This window comes from Bombus affinis, chromosome 1, assembly GCF_024516045.1.
Source record: "Bombus affinis isolate iyBomAffi1 chromosome 1, iyBomAffi1.2, whole genome shotgun sequence".
Classification (NCBI taxonomy): domain Eukaryota; kingdom Metazoa; phylum Arthropoda; class Insecta; order Hymenoptera; family Apidae; genus Bombus; species Bombus affinis.
In genome coordinates, this window is record NC_066344.1 from 16,591,619 (window position 1) to 16,615,130 (window position 23,512).

Here is a 23,512-nt window from a genome sequence, read left to right on the forward strand (position 1 = left end):
GAATTTTTATGGTAAAATCTATTTTCCTCTGTAAGAATAATTTATAAAAAATAGTCTATACAATCAAGATGATATCTTATCTTAATATTTTATATTTATTAAAAAATATTGAAAAATGTAGTACTAAGATGAATATGCTCGTATTTTAAAATTGCCACAGTATTCACATGCGTAATATCTAAGATTATCCTTTCTGAGCAATTTTTATTAAAATATACAAAAAATATCACATGTGGCGAGATAATTATTAGAATCTGGTTACGATTCTAACTTGGTCCGCGTACTTTCGTTTTAACATTTCTGCTTCGCTTTTATCTCTTTTTCCTTGTTCGCTGTGAGATATGCCATAAAAGAAATAAATAGCAAAACCTGTGAAAAATAAAGATAATTAACAACATATGATTATAGGCTATAATGCTTTTGGTTTCTTTCTCAAATATTATCAACATTTTGTATGTATATGTATGTACCTATAAGCATCCAAACAGCGAATCTGATCCAAGTAAAACCATCTAACTGCAACATCAAATATAAGTTTATGAAAATACTGCAACATGGAAGAAGTGGTACTAATGGTACCTGCAAATGATAGAGATAATTAAACATGATATTAATTGTTTTGTTCTTATAGTTTGTTTTAGAAGACTTACCTTAAATGCTAAATCAATGTCTTGAGTAGGTTGTCTTGCAATAATAATCATAATTAATAATAATATGTTTACAAGTACGATTAATATCACTAATTCTATCACATTGCTGCCTAATGCTGTGGTATCTACAGAATTAATAAAAAGCGCAGTAATAAATATAACAATACCTGTAACAATAACAAAACGTATAAGAGCGATGTTAATTATGTTAAAATTGGTAAATAACTTTTTTTCCCCGTTTAACACTTACATAAAATTCCAATACTGTATTTTGCAACTTTATTAGACATCTCAGTTACTTCTTTCTGATTCTGTAAATTAATAATTTGTTTTAATATGTTGACTGACGTTACCTTGTAGTCATTCATTGCTGATACAGAACGATTTGATGTGCACTCCTTCGGTTGATATCTAAATGATACAATAAATATGTTAGATTTAGTGTAATTAACAAATAAACATATTTGAATATTATTGCTCTCATATACCTTAATATTAAAACGGATACCGCCACTATTGCGTATGCCAACAATGTTCCAATAGACATCATGTCAATTAATTGTTGAAGATCAAAAATAAGTGTCATGAATCCTGTAAATAAGCCAGAGACCACTGTGCCGAAAATGGGTGTCATTGTTTTCGGATGTACTATTGCAAACTGCTTAAAAATTATCCCATCGCTACCCATAGCGTAAAGTATCCTTGGTAGAGGAAACATCGCCCCAAGCAAGCTTGTGCATAATGCAAATGCCGCACCAATATTAACGATCCATTTAACAGTAGTCCATCCAATTTTATCGAAAACATATGGAAATGGCGTATCGACATTCTAAATATACAAAATATTTTTGTATAAATATAACAATAACAAGAGCTCCAATTAAAATTTAACTCGTGTATGAATGTACCTGGTCGTAGTAAGGCCACATCATAGTTAGCACGGTTGAGATACTAAAATAAGCCATTAAGATTATAATTAAGGAAACAACAATGGCTATGGGTATATTGCGTTGAGGATTTTTAGCTTCTTCACCGGTAGTTGCCACAGCATCGAAACCGACGAAACCGTAGAAACATTTTGCCGCCCCCATCATTACTCCGCTTATACCAAAGGGCATAAAGCCTCCTGATCCTGCGTGTATTTCGGGTTTGTCCTTGGGTATATCCTCCACAGATATCCTCCAATTAGCTGGATCAGCTAAAAGGTCACAAACAAATCAGCTAAGGTCATTAAGCTTTTAGATGATAAGACAAACTAAATTGCACTCTCAAGGTCTTTCTTTCACAAATATTTACAGACTCTGTTTAATATTAAAGATTCAGATAAATCGTGATTAAAGAGAAATTATAAGACACCGAGTGACAAGATAACTGGATGATATGGTGGGGCTCAGTCTTGAAAAACCTTGATCGGTATTTTAATTTTAAATGATAATTTGCAATTATTACCTTTAAGGGATCCCGCCACTACGATTATTGTAATGGTAATCAGGTTTATTACAGTGAATATATTATTTAAAATTGACGATTCTTTCACCCCCGTGCTTAGTAAGATTATAAGAAGCATTACTACACCGAATGCAAAGAAATCTGGGTATTTTGATAAAAACGAGATGTTTATAGGCATTGCGGCTTCCAATTTCTCGCGTATCACATTTCCTGTCAACGCATCCAAGTAACCGCTAAGTCCTCGAGCGACGCTTGCTGTACCTGATTGAGGAATATACGTGTATATAAATTTAACAATCAGACAAATATTTTTATTTTATTCGTGCAAAACATTTTAATTCTGTTTCTTACGAATAGTAGATTGTAATAAGTTTTAATACTAAGATAAAATTAATACTCTTTGGAAAAACAAGTATTCCTTTAAGAATATTTATCTTCGATCGAGTTTTAGAGAGAGTAATTATGCCTTTCACAATCTTTATCTGCTTACCTATTACGTACTCTAAAATTAAATTCCATCCTATGATAAAAGCAATGAATTCTCCCACTGTCACGTAACTGTAAACATATGCAGATCCTGCCTTGGGAACCCTAGAAGCAAATTCTGCATAACACATTCCTGTAAATTCAAAATGACTGTCTTTATATACGCAACTCATTATTAAGGAGCTATATTTTCGAATTGATACCATATTTTACACAGTATATAATATTTTAAAAGTGAAACAGTGAAAGTACTTCTATTCACCATAAGTCATTTGTTAATTTTAAACATAACCTTTAACAAAACACGTTTGTAATGAAATTCTTCTCATAGGAATATTTTATATAAATAATATAAAGATATTTATGCAATATTTTGACGAACGTAATTAAAATAAGAGAATGTAAGCAAATATTTGTTTCACTAATTAAATATTGTAACAATTACTATGCTTTAGATATTCCTACATTTTTACGTATTAAGTGCGTTTCGTGTCATAAGAACATATATGTATAAACATTCGTAGTATACATATAAAACAAGCGGTTATAATAAGTATCAATTTCAGTTTGGCAAAAACCTTTGCCAGGCGTTATCACGAAGCTTGTTTAACTAATAATGTTTTTGATAAGAATAAATTGTCAATATCCGGGCAACAGGCGCGAATGCGATCTTAATTTACCGGCAAATCCGGAAGCGATAGCTGCAATGAGGAAGGCGATGCAAACGGCTGGTCCAGCCGTCTCTTTGGCGATGCTGCCAGCGAGGACATAAACACCGAGACCGAGGGTCGAACCCACGCCAAGTGCTGTGAGGTCGAACAAGCCTAAAACCCGAGCTAGTTCGCTTTTGCTCTCGAGATCCTCATCGATCCGTCTCCGAACTAACACCTTCCATATTCGGCTCGCCATGGCACCCGAGCTTTTTCACTTCCTTCGCGTAAAAAAGTAATATTTGTGGCTTAACTTGTTGTTTTTAATCGTTTATCTTATAATAAAATTAAATACACTAAAGATACAATTTAAAGAAGTTAAATTCAACGAAAGTACTGTTAAACTAAATTTAGCGAACTGAACTAAATTATAAACTAAACTGTTTAATAAATTAAATAGTAAACTAGATTTAGTAAAACTAAATATACTGAATATACTATAATTAAATATATTTATTATACTAAATATATTTAATATACTATTATTAAATATATATACTATAATTAATTATAAATATACTATAATTTAATAAACGTTAGTACAATAAAATGAAATTTTAATAAATCTGGATACAATAAAGCTACAGTTTAATAGAACTAAATACGATAAGACTAATATATACATGTAGCGAGGGATGATTAATTTTGAACTTGGTACCCTGATGTTTTAAAGTACCAAGGTTCGATGGTTCCAAGATTCCAAGATCATTCAATATTCTTCAAGTGAACACTGATAGAAGCAAGGCGTTTGAACAAGAAGAATGTAATTTGCTGTTATGTGAACTCCAAGCTCGGGGTTCCGCATCTGAAATACATACAAATATTCCTATGTATACTTAAACAATCATGAAGCAACAAGTCAATTCTCATTATTAATCTTACTGGTCTTTTCGCGTTTGAATAATTAGTAGATTAAGTTTCATATTTATACAGATTCATGTCTGAAGAGTGTCTAACAATATTTTGGTGCTAGCTACTCGAAGTCGTGGTCACTTTGATTCCTGGAGCTCAGTACGTATCTCCTTCCTCCTTGATCCATAATAAATCTACTTAAATGAAGAGAACTTTACGAGATAAGGGATAGTGGTGGTAATAGACATGGTGAGGTACTGCAAGTTTCGAGCACCGATAACTATTTGTATACGACGATAATGATAGATAATGTTTCATGAAGATAATAAATCATACAATAAGATCAATACAATAAAAACGATCGTTGATTATTTCCAAATAATTCAAACAAAATACAGAATAATACAGAGCTATTACATAACTTCAATTTATGAATGGCTGCCTTATCTAATATCTCTTTTCATATCACAAAGGCTTGCACAAAAATGTGTTTTTTCCTTCGCTTACTAGAACGTATATAGATATTAGACATTGTTCTGTCGTTATTATCTTATAAAAATGTTGATTGGAATATCATATGGCGTACATTTTAGTCAGGACGACAAGTGGTAGATTAATCAATTTTTGCTCTTGAAACTAATATAATTAATTTAATACAAAATAAAGATATCGAAGATAAAAAAGCATGAAAGCATTCGTATCTTTTGTAATTATAGCATTTCTGAATTTTTTCGATATAATCTCTGCCTTTCTCAGAAATCAATTAATAAAATTGAATGAAAATTATTGATACGACATCTAATATAATAGAAAGGAACGATATCAAGATTCTTGTATTTTAACAATATCAGATTTATTCAAGAACGTTTGTAAATCTTAATCTTCAAGCAAATACCACGGAAATTTTGTAATATTCACATACATGACTATTAATAGTAAATGCAATGTTTGCCTTCCTCAAATGCATTAGAAAGGTCAGCAATGCAGTTTCTTGCAGTTCTCTCCTAACTAATCATCTCCGTACATCCATAATTTTATATTAACGCTACATGTGAACGTGCTTCGATATAGCCTACAGCTCGTTTTATCGCAAGTATCCTAGATTGATTTATACATGATGTAATTAAAAGCTACGTACGGGGGTTTTCACTTAATTTGCTCAAGCTATGAGCTCTGAAACGGTAGAAGATAGAAAAGATCATTAACTGAAATTTATTTCGAATGATGTAGGTATTATTTGGTATACGTGTTCATTACCGAAAAGGAGATATTTTAAAAATTTCTGGATCATCTTTATTTTATGTATATACATGTATAAATATATATATATGTATACATGTTTTTATACATGTATATAAATACATGTATACATACATATGTATAAATATACATGTATAAATATATATATATATTATATAAATATAATATATTAAATAATTAATAAATATATATAATATAATAAATATATAATAAATATATATAAAATATATAATATAAATATATAATAAATATATATAATAAATATATATAATATAATATATTAAATAATTGTATAAATAAAATATAAATATAATATTAATTGTATAAATATATATATATATAAATATACATGTATAAATATATATATATTTATACATATATGTATAAAAACATGTATACATATATATATATTTATACATGTATTTATATGTATACATGATTTTATACTTCAATCGAGACATCGTTTTATCCATATGTATACATATAATAAAACAGTAAAAGGACTGTGTCTGTACATTAAATAAAAAATAATAAAACAATCATCCAGGAACAGTAAGCTACGAAGTCAAAGAAGCTAATTTTTAGAATTTTTGTCTGTTTGTTTATGCTTGCATCACGTAAAGCTACTGAACTGATTTTGATAGTGTTTTCTCAGTTGTATAGCTTAAATGTCCGAAAAAGAAAATAGGTACTGATTTTATAGAAGCTAAGAAATAGCTTGACATCTGAGTTGTATGCGCTCTTATGTTTCATGAAGGTTAAGTAATGAAGGTTATCGTTAACATCGTCTTTTTTCTGAAATCTTCTTATAACTTAACATTTTTTACTGCAGAGATTCACATAATTGTTAGTACAAAAAATGTCGGTATTTTATTCATAAAAATACATCAATAATTGTAGAATATAACGTGTAAAAGATAAGGAACAAATACTCTTGCATTCATTTTCTGCGTCTTTCATACATTAAATTTGACAAAATTAAAATTCAAATGTCATTTAAATTAATCAATTAAAATATTTTTAGCAATCAATTTTCGATCTTCCGCAATGAAATCTTGTTCATATTCTAACATTTTAGAGCTACAACTTGTGTAAAGAGCTATAGCTAAATGGAACACCCAGTATAGGTATATGATATATGTATGTGTTCGTTGCACAACTATATTGCTGCAACGGACGATGCAACTTGCACGTAACAACTTTTTCGTACAGATAGAATAGCGTTAACAAGGATATAACGAACAGTGATAAATAAGGATAATTTTCGTAGAAACAAAGCATTAAATCACAATATTGAAATAAAATTCAAGTTGAATCACTAGCATAAACTTCAATACTTTGCCTCAGATAGTTTGCACAGACATTTTGTTCAAGGATAGCAATTCTTCACAGATACGTCAAAAATCTTGGTGTTTATTCTTCAAGGGTCAGGTATTCATCTTTAATATTTTTATCTATTTGTTATCTTCAATAATCTATTTGTCATTTTTTCTTCCAGTCAATTTACTAAAGATTATTATTTTTTTTTTAATTTTACTGCCATTTTAGTATTTCTAAAATTACGTATATTATCATTATGAGTAAAGTATTTATTTTTTCATATTTAAAGTATTTTTCTATTTTATAGAATCAAACTGTTCATAATACTATAATAAATTACTTTCTTTTTAAATTATGCTTAAAATATTCGTTTTAATTAATATTTTTGGATCTTTAACCTGGTTTCTATCAAATGTCTATTATTGATAAAACAATACGTAAGTTGTATTATGTTACATTTCTTGATATTTATTAAAGATTCACTGCTTAACTAATTCTTAATGAATAGATTCTCTAGAATTCTTTTGTCTAACAATGGAAACGTATTAACGAATTTTTATAAATGTGTACAATACGTATTTTTTCATAGAAACTCTCAAGTTGTTGACAGTTGTCGATCATTTACGTGTTTGTGAATCACCTTGATCTCTTTAAACGACGATCGTGATCGGTAAGTTAAAAAGACTAAGAGGAATGACTCTTGTCATTACGTATATATTTACGACCATACGCGTAACGCATCTTGATTTCTACTTTCCTATCTCCAGTACATTAGGATTCCCCGATCATCGCATCGCTGTAATTACGCCACGTTTACGATATCCATAACACGTACATGTATATATATGCTAACATATACGAGAACACGATGAATTATGACTAAATTATTCGTTCTTCGATTTCCAATTTCCACGATATACAATTATAAATGTATAATTATCATAAATGTAATATACAATGGCTATAAAAACTATTCGTACTTGTATTTTTCATATTATACTTATGTATTACATGTTACAGTTTGATATGAAACTTAATATGCTAGACCTTAATTAATTAATATGTAAATGCTATAATAAGCAAAATGATGCAAGGATACTTTTTATAGTCACTGTATATTCTTCGTTGAAGTTGCACTGTAAATATTTAATAGTAAGTGAGATTATTCGTCTTGTAGTACGAAAGTCTCGAGACGTGTCGATAATCTCACGTTTAAAAATATAGAGTCACCTAAAGAACAAAGTAAACACCAAGCATGGAAACATATGTGTGAAAGTTAACGCCGTGAAATTTCAAGCCAGTTATCAAATTTGTAGCAATGCCACTTGAGAGATTATCTCAATTAGGACAAAAAGCCTCATGCTACCTTAAGTCTCAAAGTTTTCGTGTTGGCAATATCGACTAATTGAAATAACCTACAACTGTTTTTGTTTATAATTGTCATGTCGTATTACACTGTCAAACGTCCTGTATAACAAAAAACGGGAAGTAGTTTAGAACCACTTATAAACCTATAAGATCTTATATATTTTATCAAATGATCCAGTATACGAGTTCTTTTATTTTTCTTTCACTTCTAGAAGTATTTCTCGAATCTTTATTATTTTATCTCTGTGGTGTCGCGATTAAGCGTTATCGATCACGTGAGTCGAGCACTGTGAAATTTGATCGGATAAACCTGCGAATTAATCGATATTAGAATTTTCGGTGACATTGGCGCGATAGAGAGCCAAACAGATTGTGTAGAACCCAGGTTGGTCAGCGTGACAAGGTTACAGACCAATTAAGGAGAGACATGGTGGTACCGTGTCCCCATTACGCGATCCCCCTCGAACGAACCTTTGCGTAATGTCTTTATTTACAAACCATATGCGAACCATATAGCAATTTCACCAATCAGGCCACTGATGCCTGACACCGGGTAAGGCCGAGGGTACGTTCCGCGTGTCTTTAGCTAAATTTACACCTTTTAGTTTTCGATGACCATCGCGGTTCATTCATTGAAAAACACTGTTTTTGTACAAAGTGACCATGAATTGAGCTGGTATAGTGTACTATAGCTTTTATTTTTCACATTCACTGTGGATGAGTCATCTACGATAATCCTTCAAAATGGTAGGTGTAAATTCGGCTTGAATCGTCGATCGAACCGTAATCATTGATAAGCGACCATGATCTAGACCGTTCCCCATGTAACGTGAAGTAAGTCCATAGAAACTTGTAACCTTACAGAATTTTTCAAGAATGATACCACCTCTTTATGAATCGTAAAATTAACGGTACATTGTGAACTTTCAGAGAAAGGAAAAGGAAAGGAATGGAGGTGATGCCGTAGAAGAGAAAAATTAAAATTTCAGATGAACAAGTTTCCAATAAACAAACATTTAATGTAAAAATAGTATGATTATTCATCCAGATCTCGTCAACGCATCGATTGTCACGCGAATTTTATATTTATATCATTATATTATAATAAATATATTATATCATAACATTTAATTTTTGTAAAATGTCAATTGTATTTGCGCACTGTTTTTTTATATTGTTATCTAAATCATTGACACAATTGAAAATTAGTCAACCCATGAAATTTATCTTATTTTAATCATTCTTAAAAATTTAGTAACTTAGGTCACCTGTTAACATCGCTGTAGTCAACATGTAAAACCGGATCAATCTCGATCAATCTGGATTATCGAGATCGAACGATCCAAATCCGGATTATCGAGTTCCGCGTTCATTTTATTAATTATGGAAAAAGGAGAAATGAAATTTCATTGATGTAATTATAATTTGTAGGAAATTATCCGGATTAGCGATACTCGATTGCGCATGATGTCAGACTGCGATTAATGTGCAAACGCATTTCGATCGGACGTCTCGACAAAGTATTTGTTACACAAACATAATCTTCTAATAAACAAACTTGCGATTCAAATATAATATTTATATAACAAGTCAAGCAATTATTATACATGCAGTTATAGACAACTTGACATAAATTAATCAAGAATTTCAGCGGCGATCCTTTGTACACAATGTTTGTTGCACTACCGGAGTATATTGCATACGTGTTACGTAGATATATCGAGTATCGATGGCTATTTGTCGATCCTTGAAATCTATATTTTCACTTTTATAACCGTCGTCATAAAAAGGGAACAATAACGACGTAACGAGAACGAGTTATAAAAACACAAAAAATGAACTCAACACAGTGGAATGGAAACAATAGTAAATAATCGAAACGTCTCGAAAACAATTTACGTGTGAACAGGTATAGAGATAACCGTAATTGAATCCGCTTTTTCTACGAACTGACAATTAGCATTACGTGGCCTCTAGAAAAACCAAAATATTTCGCAAAGCTGATCTCTTGCAAAATTCTTTTTAGCGGATACGTATCCTTAGTTGGAATATCAATTATTACACATGTAGCCAGGTATGCGGATTGAAAGTATGTACTAATGAAGGAGAAAGGAGTTTTTTTTGTAGCTGCACTACACAACTACAGAGTAAATGAAAATCATGTACGTAACAAACGCTATACACGTAAATACGGATCACGTAACCTCTCACGTATAATCTTTCTAAAAATTCTTTTCTTTTAAAGAAGTACTGTCTTGATAAATAGCCAGCGTATCTTCGATCCTTCTTAGTGTTACTGTCTCACTTCATTCCTATCTCAGACCACGTAGCAGAATTCTTGTAAGCCATTACTGGCATGGACCAGATTCAGTCCTAATCCATGATCAGTTAAAAAATCAATACTATATCTTCTAAAACCTATATTTTTGAAAGTTGCTGATATCTTTTAAATCTTATGTTCGATAAACTGATAAAATAAATTAGTGACGTTCCGATCAAACAAATAAATTACTCGAATTATCAATCAAATTATTAACTTGTTATATAACTGAATAATAAAAATTGAAAGATTGCAGTTGAGAACAGGTGACATTTGGTCTTCTTATCATATCGCTCCCTTTGCAAACTTGGATAAGAGATCTAAGAATAATATATCGTCGTTCTTAATCGTACAATTATGATTAAAAATAAATCTGCATTTTTTATTGCAAATCACTACTCATGTTAAATGAAAGTGGAATATTGTCAATTTTTACCATTAATTACCTATCACTCTATTTATACGAAACTGACATAAATGAATAACCATCCTTTGAGTTTCTTCATTCCCAAAAATGAACAATTAATATTTTATCTTAGGTTTTGAAGTATCTCAAAGATAGGCTCAAATAATTAAAATAAGATTATCAAAAATATATTCTGGGATACATACGAAATAAAGATAAATCGGTATCAAGTCTCGTTTTTTCATTTCATTGTTATTTAAATTTTTTTGATCACCTAATGCTGTCAATCATTTTGCCAAATGACGTTAAGGTGATAGCGACGAATCAACAAGTCGATTTTCACGGTATAATAAATCACTAGTAACAACCGAAATAATTCGATTTCATGCATTTATTTATAACAATAACAGCTAATTCTTTTTATAACGACGACTTGCAATATAAATATTTTTTGTACTGTCAAATCATTTATCAAAAGACAACGTAATACCTCCATTAATAATTAATTTATGAATAGTATAAATTATCAGTCAGTCATCGTTAAACATTCTGACTATCTTCCATTTCAAGAAATTCCATTAAAAATAAAATTCACAATCTATAATTGTTTTGCAAAAAGTTCATTTTCTGTTGACACTGATGTTTTGCGAAGAAATCTGTTGCTTACCGCTAATACTTTAGCTTTGTTAATAATTATACTACAAGCTTACTTACTAATCTTCGTTACAAGTTGCAAATAAAAATGTTTAATTACTAGTAATTATTACTAACTACTTATTAGAAAGTGTTACAGAAGAAATAATAAATAAAAATAAAATAAAAATAAATAAAAGCTACAAACTTCTTTTTGTAGATATCGCATACAAGACAGTCTTACACCGATTAATTCCTATCGCAGAGAAAGATTCTAAGAGCCAGTAACAACCTTCTACCCTTTATTTGTGTCGTTTGTATATATTCTACGACGCATACAACAAACGAGCACATGTTCATATTCACCTCTATATAGAATACCATCGTTGTGTTAAAAGAGGAATAAGGATAAAAACAAAAATTACCTGAGTGTTTATTCATAGACGCATTTGCACGCTTGAAATGAGTATGTATTTGTAAAAATAGATAAGAAATGACATACGCACACATGTACGCGTGCGTATTCGTTATTACAAATTATGAGAAGGTGTAAAAGCATAATTCCATAATTCAAGTATATATATATATATATATATATATACTATACATATATATATATACATATATATATTAACATAAATTTAATCTCTATATATAAGAGAACGAAAAGCAATTATTGCTTATTGTTAAGGAGAACGTATAACGCGAACGACATTATCCTTACCTGACTTCGAAGGTGTGCGTTAGCAAGGAAACTAGGTGCGTGGAAAATTTCTCACATGTAAAGTCACTCTGTCCGGACAGGATGAACATACGTAATTGAATCGGAAGTAGGTCGGCACTGTAAAACCGGTCGCACCGGAGGACGATCGCAAACTAATAATGTGCTCTAATATCACGATGCTCGCTTCCACCTGTCTGCTAGCTAATAAACCTCAATCACCTCCCACCATGATTTTGAAGCGGCCACGTTACCACTCGAAAACTTTGGATTCCTTGCTTGGGGGAAAGAAGCCTGTATATCATTCAAGTGTACATAAACAACTTCAATTCTCTTATTTTCCTTACACCTAAACGATTTTACATTCGTCATAATTATACTTTCTAAATCCATAATCTGTTAATAAGGCAATACACCAATCATGGCAATTTCAATCAATTTGAATCATTACAGAATTTTTGTATGTAATATTTTTTGCTAAAATAAATATATTTATTGTATTTACACATGAGTTGCGAGAACTTCCTTCATTACACAGAGAGTATTTGACAGGTAGTGGTTAATATAAAGAAAAAAATAAAACGAACTTCCATTAATGTTATTATTGTCTTTTCATTGATTCATTCCTCTTTAATAAGAAGAAATATTTCTTGTACGTGCATCACGAACCAGTTCTACATTATAAAAATTTATTGTTTACAAAACTGGTCTTAAGTTCAATATTCTATTAAAATACTTAGTTAGTTTAAATAGTTAAGTAGTTAATTTTATTTTATATACATTGAATAAATTAATTCCTATCTGTGGACTTTTGATATGTATCTGGATTAGTAGCACAGCCAGGACATGTATGTAAAGATTCATGAATAAATATTTCACAGTCTAAACAAAATGTTTCATTACATTTATTACAAATGTATACCTGGAAAAAAAATACAGTTCTAGTTAATATTTTGCAAATTATATTTATATAATGTTCTTATTAAAGCATGCTGTGTTGCATTGATTATACCTTCTTATCTTTTTGAGATAATATCTTCTGACAACCATAACAGGTTGAAGGAGTTCCACTGAATACAACTTCCTTAAAAGATTCAACAGGGAATAAATAATGATAGGACCGTGCTAAATGTGGAGCAGACACCAATGTTAATCCACATGCTCTGCATTCTACTGGAAGTTCACAATGTTTGCTCAAACACTGAGGACAAAGATACCCTGTACTAAGAAGTTTAACAGATTCATCTGAACTTTCTGCATGACTGTAAAAGAAAAATATATTTTCTTCCCTTTAAAAGAACATTTTATTTATGAATTAACAATTAAAAAATTATTTACCACATGCAAACTGCCATAGCTGAATCATTTGCAGAAGAATGTAATGCATGATGAGGAAAACCCATTTTTACAAGAGCAGCATCTAACCTAGTTGCAGCTGGAGGAGGATCTATGTGCATATTTAACTGTTCCTTGTAATGTTTATCATCCAATGCAACACCATGCTCTCCACCAGTTGCTGTTGCCATTCTTTTACAAATATATAGTTCAGCAGCCAAACCTATCACACTGCACCTGACAGAATCTGTCTTCATGTTCTATAACCAAAATTAACATGTAACATTCTAGTATAATTTGTGTTACATACTACATCTTATAATTTACAATACACACTTGTATAGTTTCATTGATATCTCCCGGATCACATGTTGTAAGTGCTCCTACTATTATAAGTATTTCTTTGCTAGCATGTGATGGTAGGAGACGTAATGACTTCAAAGCTAACTCTATGGAGTTTTGCAATGAAGGTTCACCTACTGGTGCAATTTGTTGCATGTTCTGTACTTCCTATAAATATATAAAAATATGTACTTATAGATCAAAATAAAAATCTAAACAATGGTCTAAAAAAATTTACCTTCACATGTTTTTTAGAATTTCCAGCTAATTCGCTTACTTTTTCTGCTCTCTTATTCCTTGTGATAATTACTCCTAACTGACTTATAGGATTTTGATAAAAGAATTCTTCAATAAAATCTTCTAATAGCTAAAAAAATTAATTTATAACAAAATATAATGACATATATGATTATATAGTATCAAATATAATATAAAGGTATCAATAGGTACCTTTAAGGAACATAGAAAACGAGTTGGTTTTAAATCTTGAAGTGACATTGATTCAGAAGCATCAAGAATTACATAAAGGTGTCTCATCATCCCTAATCTGGCACCAACCTTCTTTTCCATTTGACGTTTTCTTTTGGCATTGTGAATAATATCTGCAACTGATGCTTCCAACAATCCATGATCATCTTCTTTGATTGCTTCCCTGTATAAGAAATTATTTACATATAATAATTGTATATAATAACTCATTAAAGTACTTTAAAAAATATGAATACCATGTCTTTTCATAACCAGTCTCCCATCTATACTCTTTCTCCTCTTCTTCATCAGCCATTTTTTAATTTCTGAAATAAATACCATAATCAAATTCAATTTGTTTAATTAAGAAATTATATTCCAAACTTTCTTTCCAATAAATTTGGAACAATGCTTACTTTAGATGATTGTAATCAATCTTTCGAAGAAATAAGGTTAATGTTGTTTATATTATCGCTGACATTAAAACTTATATGTCAATAGTATGCTTGAAAAGATTAACGCGTCTCTTAATACTTGGCAAATATTAACAACATAAAATTATAGTTTAAAGAAAGAAATTCTCAAAACAATATAATAAATTTTTACAAAAAATCTTCATACAGGATGCAACTTTCGTTCGGTTTAATACAAGAATTAATATATTTTTTAAGTTGCTCATAAATTGAAAGAAACATATCAAACATAAATAAAATGCTCTAGCGTATTAAGTTTTAATTTATAATTAAATTAAAGAACAATTAATCGCATATAGAATTCATAAATCGGTAATAACCAATGACTATTTACCAAATCTTGACATCAATTAACATAAACTTGCCTTTTCTATACTCGACCCAATGCCGGAACATAGATGAGTTTGACGAAGAAAAGCGGCATATTTGAATTAGACAACGGACCCTATAAAACAAATTCCCTTCTCTATAAACAATTTCTTTTTTTCCTCATAATCACACTCGAGTATAATATTTCAAGCATAAAATATATAATTATAGATGAAGTATCTTCTGCAAAAGAAGATAAAGGAAAATTAACGAGTAACATTTTCCCGCCAAAAAGATGAGCTGTTGCCGTGGCGGGCAGGCGCCATGGCGCCACTGTCGTCAGACGCGATCACTGTTTTCATACCATCTCGTGCAGCAACAGCAATTATTTCCAGATCGGGAAGATCTAATTTTTCCACGGTTTACCGGGTGTAAGTTGTTATCATTGGTTTAACACTCGATCGGATTGAAATCGGTAATGGGCATTAAGTGTGTTCAAAAAATATTCATGGGTAGACAGGAAGTGAATAGTCGGGGAGAGTTTTCGTGACGAGAGCCATCTTGACGAGCATCGGCTTGCTCATGATAGACAGAGGACGAGTCTGTGGCGGCGGCGGCAGCGGCGATGGAATCGTTTCTAAATGTTCCCGTGAATTCTGAACGCTCGTGTTGTCAGCAATTAGTATAATCGTTTATATCGTACATATCTTTCACAGTGAACTGGCTACTATTTCAAGAACAAATTTATTTGTGAGTTTTATTCGTTGGTAACTTACGCCACTGGCCGCGTTTACAATGACTCCATGCTGTGTGCCTCTCGACGTCTTACCATTTATGCGGGAATTCATTTAGTTTAAATAAAAAAGACCCCGCCGTAAGATATTTCTTCGTGATAACGCTTCGAATCGTGCGAGAATAATTCAGGAATTATTGTACATAGCAGTGTGTGTTGAGTGGATCATCGAATTAGCCGTAACAACGGCAGTGGTGTCTTGTTAAAAAATGTTCGCAGTTCGATTTCCACCGGCATGTTGCGTATAAATTTTTCTGACACCCGCGAAAGTTTGAACTCTGAATGTTACGACTTTTTTTCCTTCAATTAGAATATGCTACAGAAGCAATCTAATAATGTTTTTACACTGTTTGTTTAAAGAAAATAGGTTTATTCAACGAATTTATTATATAAATTGTTAAAAAATTTATTTGTAAAGGTTCATCGATGCATTTGCTAATTAATACATGTTATAAGTGCTACATAATATTTATTATTAGATTGTATATTTTTATGTATTTATGGAAGTTGTAAAATACAAAAATACATTTAAGGGTGCAAAATATCGAAAATAATATTTGATATAATATCTGATAGGTGCAACAAACTTTTATTTAAATTTCATGTCTTTAATTATATTTATAAAAATATAAAAATGCATAAAGGCCCACAGTCTATTTATTATACAGAGGATAGATATTATTTGTCACAATATATATTTTAATGTAATTAATTTTTATTTTCTTTTATGTGCTAATTAGTTAATTAATCTAAAATATGTATCTTATTGAAATTTTTGTTCACTTGTAGAGAAGAAATAATATATGTTCATGTTAGTGTATAATAACTGAATCGTGAATTTAAAATTTATAATATAATGTTCAAAGAATTATTAAATAATTGAATCAATCTGTTATTAATGTATTGTCATTAATTACTTGTTTTGTCTTATATGCTTGATATAATATGAGTAAAGTTTTCAGTGGACAATCTCAGTAGAAATTAAAAGAAAATGTTATTTTTTTTAGAAAAGAAGCTTGTGGATAGAAACTTAAATACATTATTGAACAAAATGGAGGGTGGCGATGGCCCTTCGGCCATTAGTAGTAATCCAACTGTTATTAAAGGTAATATTTACAATTTGTTATTAGTAATATCTTACTCAAACAACAAGCCTTTGTTTATTTTACTGCTATAAACACAACTATTGTATAAATATGTAAGTTTATTAAAAATGAATAATATAATTTTAAACTTTTAATAAAGTTAATTATTACATAAAATATTAAACAAATTAAATTTATTATAGTTAGATCAAATTTATTAAAATTTGAAAGCTGTAGACATGTATTCTTTTGAACAGTTTCATAACGGATAATTTATATGAGTATAAAAAGTTAGTAATCACTGGTACATAAAAGTGAGAGTCCTGACATATTGACCAAAATATAAAAAGAAACTTCTTTTAAAGATTTATTTTACAACCTTTATTACTATGATTGATTTACAAACATAAAATAATAAATTTTATTATGTTATTAGCTGCACAAGAAGAGATGGGAAGATTAGATGTTCTTGTGTGTGGACAGTGCCATTCAGTTTTCCATTTTATTGAAGAATTCCAAGAGCATCGTACAAAAGAAGGCGCTTGCACCCAAGTTTCTCATTTTCGTGAAAATAGTAATGTTAGTAACCCTTACATCACTATTAAATCATGATGGCATTGAGAAACAACACTGGAATAAGAATATCACTATCTTATTTTAACTTTTCATAGAATGAGCAAAAAGCACAAGTATGGGCTTTCCTTTTGTGGAAAGATTCACAAATCCAACAGGAAAGTTCAGATAGGGATTCAACAAACTCATGGAAACTGTATCAAAAATGGTGCAAAATGGATACACACATAAGAGATTCCTGGATTGCAGCTGGAAAAACTATACAAACGTTTACAAAAATTAGTAATGCAAAAATGCAGGATGTACCAAGGCAAAATCAAATAACCACTAATGCAGAAGGTGCATATCAAAAAAGCAATAATTTTATTCTGATTTAAATGATCAATATATTTAAGGTATTCTGTACTGTTACAGGAAAGCCGATTGTAGTCCGTAAAGTAATTAGAAACGGACAACCGGAAGATGATGGTAAAAAAGATAATAAAACATCTGAAACAAAGAATCAAAAAAGTAATGAATCTTTCGAGGAAGTAGAAAAGAAAGAAAAACCAAAATTGAGACCGACAATAAAACTCAAGGTCAGTATCGTTACATTTCAATAACTTTAACGTATGTAAAAAGCTAATAATTTATTTATTATCATAGACCAAATCAAATAAAGCTGGTGATGACGACTCAAGCGATGAAGAGTACGTAGTAGAAAAAATCTTAGCGAAACGGTTTAACCCGAAAAAAAGATGTTCGGAATATCTATTAAAATGGGAAGGTTTTGGACAGTAAGTTTAATTTATAATATAACTGTACATTTTTAGATAGGAGGATAATAAAATAAATTACGAAAGATATAAAAAATATTCGGAGATAAAAATGCGAATAATTACAGTGAACATAATAGATGGGAGCCTGCTGAGCATGTAGCTACGTGTAAACATTTATTAGAAGAATTTGAAAGAAATCTTGCTAAAAAAAAAGAATTGAAAGCAGCTCAACAGCAGGCTACTGCTAAGACAGCAGGTCGAGGTGCTCATCCTGCACAAAAAACAATTATAAAAGCTGAAGCCAAACCTGGACCAAGTACCGCAGGTCAAGTAGGGTAAGGCAATTATTTTTTGCCTACAATTTCTACAATTTTCAGTGTGTTTTCTATATTTGTTAAAATAACACTTCAAATTACAAATTTTCTGTATGTAGACGACCTATGCGGTCAAGTAAATCAAAAGCAATGGATCAAGTGAAGCAGTGGTGCGGTTCTATGAAAGACGAAGACAATGACCGTACGTGTATTTTATAATATAGTCTATATTAGTGACTTTCATAAGAATTATATATACACTACAAATGTTAGAAACATATTAAGATTCCGAAATTTGTTTAGTATTAGGGAAAAGAAAGATGGATTATTCCGAGAGTGATTCCGAGGATGGTGGTAGCAGCGCTGCCAAACGAACTAAAGGCGACACAGGTAGTGACGACGACTGGACTGGAGAGTCTGAAGAAGAAAAATTGTTGGGTCGAAGTGATATGATTCAACGCGCATTTAATCGTGCCAATGCGCAATCAAACGGGTCTAACAGAGCAAGTGGTTCGTCTACAGATCTTGCGACTTCATTGGGACTTCAATCTCCCGAAGGAGCAAAATCTAACCAACCACCAGTCTTAGTTGCGAATGCCAAAGGAGTTGTTAAAGTTGACCCGAAGCAAATGCCAAATTTAACATCTGGCGTTTACGTAATGTCACGGAAAGATGGCATCATCAAGTTGGACTCGTCCCCTAGCGGAAAATTGGCTGTAAAAGGTTCACCAACCACACAAGGTGTTTTGATGGTTCAAAATCGAGATAATACTAACGTAGTAAGGAAGCAAGTAATATCCGCATCGCAATCGAATTCTGTAACACCGGTAAAAGTGGTTTCTAAAATGGATGGAAGTCAAGTAGTAACGCAGATGAAAGTAGTTTCTAAGCCTGTTACGAGTAAAGCAGGAGGTACACAGAAAACAGAACCTATAAAGATCCAGCCGAAACCAGATCCGACACAGTTACCGCAGATACATGTCGTGACCGCGGTGCCGGCTCCCATAACTTTGCAGCCAAGAATAAGTACAGGAATACGTCCTGGACCTGTTACAGGCCAACGCAGTGCGGACGGTCGACCTTTGTTACCCAGACCTCCACTGCGTGCGACGACACCAACTAGCGTACTTGGAATTGGGTCAACCATTCGCACACCTGTTAGGGCGCCAGCCCCGAAACAAGTTCAGTCCCAGCAAACACGCCAGGTACTACAAAAACGTACGACGGCTGTAACTACGCAAAGTAACTCGGTGAGTCCTGGAAATGTTACTCAAGTTAGACCAAAGTTTACGGTGCTTAGCCCACAGCCGAAGCAAGTGGTAAAGTCTGGAACTAGTCCTGTGCAACAGGCTAAACAGTCTCCGAAAACAGTAGTTGGTAAGCCACAGTCATTATTATCACCGCAGCAAAAGTTATTAATGGCAAAAAGGAAAGCTCAAGAAGCAGCGGGTATCATTAAACCAGGTGGTCGCGGCCTTCTAGCAGCTGCTCGTGTTACCGCCGGTCGAGGCAGAGGGAAATTGGCTGAAACACCAGCGACGGCCACTCCAGGAAACAAACTGAAAGAAAGTAAATTGGCGGAAGGTGATGGACTTCATATGGAGTTCCACGAGGTAGGCTCCGAAGAAAGTAGCAGCGATGTTGAACCGGAACTTCCACCTCCTGAAGCTGATACCATTGCCACTACGGAGCCTGATAGTCCACCTAGGCCGTTTACTCTTTGTCCACTGACAGGCCGTATCATTGGACCGGATGGTGAACCCGTCGAACAACCGGCTGAACCAGAACCTGAACTTGAATCTACGGGAACTCCGTTGTCCACCATTAAAACCACTACAACTACATCAGAGAGTATAGACGTCTCCGCTACAACCACCACTACAGAATTGGTTCTACCTTCTCTTGATTCTCTTACAGAGGGTGGTGGAATAATGAGAGTCGAAATGAGTCCCGGTGGAACGACAGGAACGATCGTTCAGACTAGCGAGCCAGCGCAAATCAATTTGACGAATGTATCTGTTCCTGCACCAGATCTTCCTTGTTTGGATGATACAGCTCCTGCCGTGGCCACACCAGCCACAACCACGACAACATCGTTAGCAGAAGCGACACCAACTAGTGAATCCTCTATTGCAGCAGGATTAACCACAGCCACTGTTACCTCGACTAACACAATAGCAATCGCGTCTGCCGATGTAAAAACTGAAGAAAAAATACCGGAAGAGAGGAAGGTAACCGAAGATGCATCAAATTTGGTAACAATAACTGGAGAGGATGGTGTTGTTTATCAAGTGGCTGGTCAAGCTGAGGATGGTCAGACATTATTGGTAACTCGAGATGCCGATGGCGAGCAACAATGTGTATATGTTACCACAGAGCAACAAGGAGATGAAGGCTCTGTTTTAACGTTAGATCACGCTGTGGCGGAAGCTGTAGCTCAATTAATACCTGATCAAGTAAATCTGGCTTCGCAGTTCTATGTAAAAGAAGGTGGTACAGAACCTACTGAAAATCCAATGGTAATGTCTATCATGGACAACACGAATACGGCGGATGTGACGGAGGGACAAGAAGATGGTGATGGCCATGGCCAAGTTGTAGCTCAAGTCGTACAAGCGGAAGAACCTACTCCAGGTAATGTACCGAATTTAAACATTCGTTTCAAATTTTTTAAACTATATATTGAGAAATAAACATTGATAGTGAAAACTAAAGTAAAGGGGTATATTATTAAAATTTAATTGCATTATTATGTTAGGTGGAACCAGAAGAGTAGTCTTACTCTTACCTGATGGAAATCTAATGATGACAGAAGTAACGGAAGAGCAGTATGCTGCGCTCGGACTCGGCAAGTGAAGAGACACTTAACATTAATAAACGAAATAAATGCGAAATGAATAAACGATTATGCATCGAACTATACAATTTACAATGGAAGATGTACGCTTAAGGGATGATCGTGGGTTGTATATATGTAAGAACATTTACTTCGTACAATTGCAATGAAATTATTCACAATTTTTCCAGCTGAAAACAGATACAATGTGGAAGAAAAAGAACAGAAAACACATATGGCTGGTATATTGTAAAAAGAAGAAAAAGGAAAAATAATAACAGGATCATAATTACACAGAAATCTAGAATAATAGATTAATGGATAAATAATTATGTTTTAGAAATTCATGTTTCAGTGTCCCAAATCCGCTGGAATCTTAATTTTTATTCGTTTAATTTATAAATGTGAAGAGAGAGCGAGAGAGAGAGAGAGAGAGCGAGAGAGAGTAAACGCGAAAGGAAAACATATTGCATCTTTGAGGAAAATCCATTACACGTTTGAACTAAACATTGTATTTGTAGGATAGTGAAGTATAATCTGGGGTTTTATATTTTCCACACAATAATAGGCTTTTAATAAAGACCTTTATTCCCTCGCATACAAAGTCCAAATTTATATAGCACGTTATATTTGGTCAGGTTTTAGAGAAAAGTCGCGAGGAATTTATTTGTAATTATCAAAAGATGAATCGGCATTTCAAAATGTAAATATATAGTTAAAAAAGGGAAAAAAAGGAAAAACAAGAGAAAAGAATCGAATATTTCGACTACTTCTATCGCGATGATTTTTTATATAAAACTTGAACCTATTTTGACTCTGTGCTAATACATATACCTTTCTTCACCACAAGATCCATATAAATTATAATTTAATACTCTTTGATTTTTAAAATCGTACTATTCTAACACGAATATTCGTAATAATATTTAAATTTGTGCATTGTAAATTATTTACACGAGCGCAAAAATTCATTTCTTTTCTTTTTTTGCGTTTCAAGGACTGTGTATGCTTACTCCTAATAGATTAAAATAAGTGCACTCTTATAAAAGGAAATAAACACATAATTTTTAAATCTATAAGGCTTTTAAAACAAAAGAGAGAAGATGAAAGAAGGACAGAAAAATACAGTGTTGTTTAATGCAATATCATGCGCGTCTCATTATTATCAAGCTCCCATTCCTTTTCAGGTTGCTCGATACATAATTACACACGTACAATTAATGTCCAAGATATCTGTTGAGTAATTACGATGCTTTTCGAAACACGCTAATCGCTTTTTGCGCTATAGTGCTTTTGACGACAAGAACGAAAGTGTACCAATTTTTTATATGTTAAGACGATGAATTAATATTTGTGTGAACGATGGTGGAGGTCTCGTTGAACGTATTATAGAAATAGGCAACGTTGAGAATCTGTGAGATCTCTCTCGCTTGTTTATTTAATAGACTGTACAAAGCGTAATCTATAATGTCTTATATTTAACAGAGAAGGAGAAACAATGAAAAATACGTGCATATAACGTTTATGCGTGTTAAAATAATTATACATATGTATGTGTATGTATATGGGTTTAGAAAGCAAAGAAAGATACACGAATTCTTTGTATTTACGAAATACAATTTACGATAAATATAAATAAGTGTACCTTATTGTGATTGTATCGCAATTATGTCAAACGAAATCAGACGTTTTTTCGTCAACGTAAATAATAATTAATTATAATAGTGTTAAACTAGATTCAAGCGTTTAACTATAAGCAGTCTGCTCTTGCAATAAAATAAAAAGAGGAAGAACTGCACGTAATGAGACCGATTTTTAATTATATCTCGGTATAAGAAGAAACTATTTTGCACGATGTACGGCCAGGAATATAAAATCCTAGTATTTTACTAACGTACTCCTTTTGTACATAGAACTTCATTCTCTAAACCTTTATATAAAAAATTGTTTCCAAATAAACCATAGTGTCAAAATTAATCTACATATTTATTTTTCATCATAATCGTTACTGTGTTCTAATTATTTATTCCTTAATCACCATGTATATATTT

General features: G+C 32.0%; 3 protein-coding genes and 1 long non-coding RNA gene across 14 annotated transcripts; 2 read left to right on the top strand and 2 right to left on the bottom strand.

Annotated features, from left to right (window-relative positions):
* Positions 1–184: 184 nt before the first annotated feature.
* LOC126914509 (cationic amino acid transporter 3) lies at positions 185–12,637 on the bottom strand. Of its 7 annotated transcripts, none has more exons than XM_050718587.1 (11): positions 12,179–12,637; positions 3,972–4,100; positions 3,266–3,516; positions 2,590–2,718; positions 2,100–2,360; positions 1,559–1,848; positions 1,139–1,479; positions 901–1,061; positions 651–817; positions 471–579; positions 185–369 (listed from the first exon to the last, which is right to left on the bottom strand). In XM_050718587.1, exons 3-11 carry the CDS (start codon positions 3,492–3,494, stop codon positions 248–250), a joined length of 1,809 nt encoding a protein of 602 aa, XP_050574544.1. In that variant the 5' UTR covers positions 3,495–3,516; positions 3,972–4,100; positions 12,179–12,637; the 3' UTR covers positions 185–247. The 7 variants fall into 7 exon arrangements, with proteins under 7 accessions (XP_050574544.1, XP_050574533.1, XP_050574553.1 ...); XM_050718576.1 differs by having other exon boundaries at positions 3,954–4,100; XM_050718596.1 differs by having other exon boundaries at positions 2,590–2,703; positions 3,919–4,100.
* Positions 5,833–10,687, top strand: LOC126915012 (uncharacterized). Its single transcript, XR_007709992.1, has 2 exons — positions 5,833–10,004; positions 10,122–10,687. It is a non-coding gene; the product is annotated as an uncharacterized LOC126915012 (long non-coding RNA).
* Positions 12,638–12,762: 125 nt separating the features above from the next.
* Positions 12,763–15,586, bottom strand: LOC126914648 (general transcription factor IIH subunit 2). Of its 2 annotated transcripts, XM_050718839.1 has the most exons (9): positions 15,467–15,586; positions 15,159–15,345; positions 14,578–14,646; positions 14,303–14,504; positions 14,091–14,219; positions 13,847–14,020; positions 13,514–13,770; positions 13,188–13,437; positions 12,763–13,097 (listed from the first exon to the last, which is right to left on the bottom strand). In XM_050718839.1, the coding sequence occupies exons 3-9, from the start codon at positions 14,634–14,636 to the stop codon at positions 12,966–12,968; spliced, it is 1,203 nt and encodes a 400-aa protein (XP_050574796.1). In that variant the 5' UTR covers positions 14,637–14,646; positions 15,159–15,345; positions 15,467–15,586; the 3' UTR covers positions 12,763–12,965. The 2 variants fall into 2 exon arrangements, with proteins under 2 accessions (XP_050574796.1, XP_050574786.1); XM_050718829.1 differs by lacking the exons at positions 15,159–15,345; positions 15,467–15,586 and adding an exon at positions 14,737–15,138.
* Positions 15,416–23,438, top strand: LOC126914365 (uncharacterized). Of its 4 annotated transcripts, XM_050718229.1 has the most exons (11): positions 15,633–15,852; positions 16,903–17,001; positions 17,417–17,559; positions 17,652–17,892; positions 17,968–18,131; positions 18,199–18,329; positions 18,437–18,646; positions 18,745–18,827; positions 18,929–20,002; positions 20,090–21,259; positions 21,384–23,438. In XM_050718229.1, the coding sequence occupies exons 2-11, from the start codon at positions 16,947–16,949 to the stop codon at positions 21,479–21,481; spliced, it is 3,369 nt and encodes a 1,122-aa protein (XP_050574186.1). In that variant the 5' UTR covers positions 15,633–15,852; positions 16,903–16,946; the 3' UTR covers positions 21,482–23,438. The 4 variants fall into 4 exon arrangements, with proteins under 4 accessions (XP_050574162.1, XP_050574186.1, XP_050574159.1 ...); XM_050718205.1 differs by lacking the exon at positions 15,633–15,852 and adding an exon at positions 15,416–15,533 and having other exon boundaries at positions 18,929–21,259; XM_050718202.1 differs by having other exon boundaries at positions 18,929–21,259.
* The last annotated feature ends 74 nt before the right edge of the window (positions 23,439–23,512 follow it).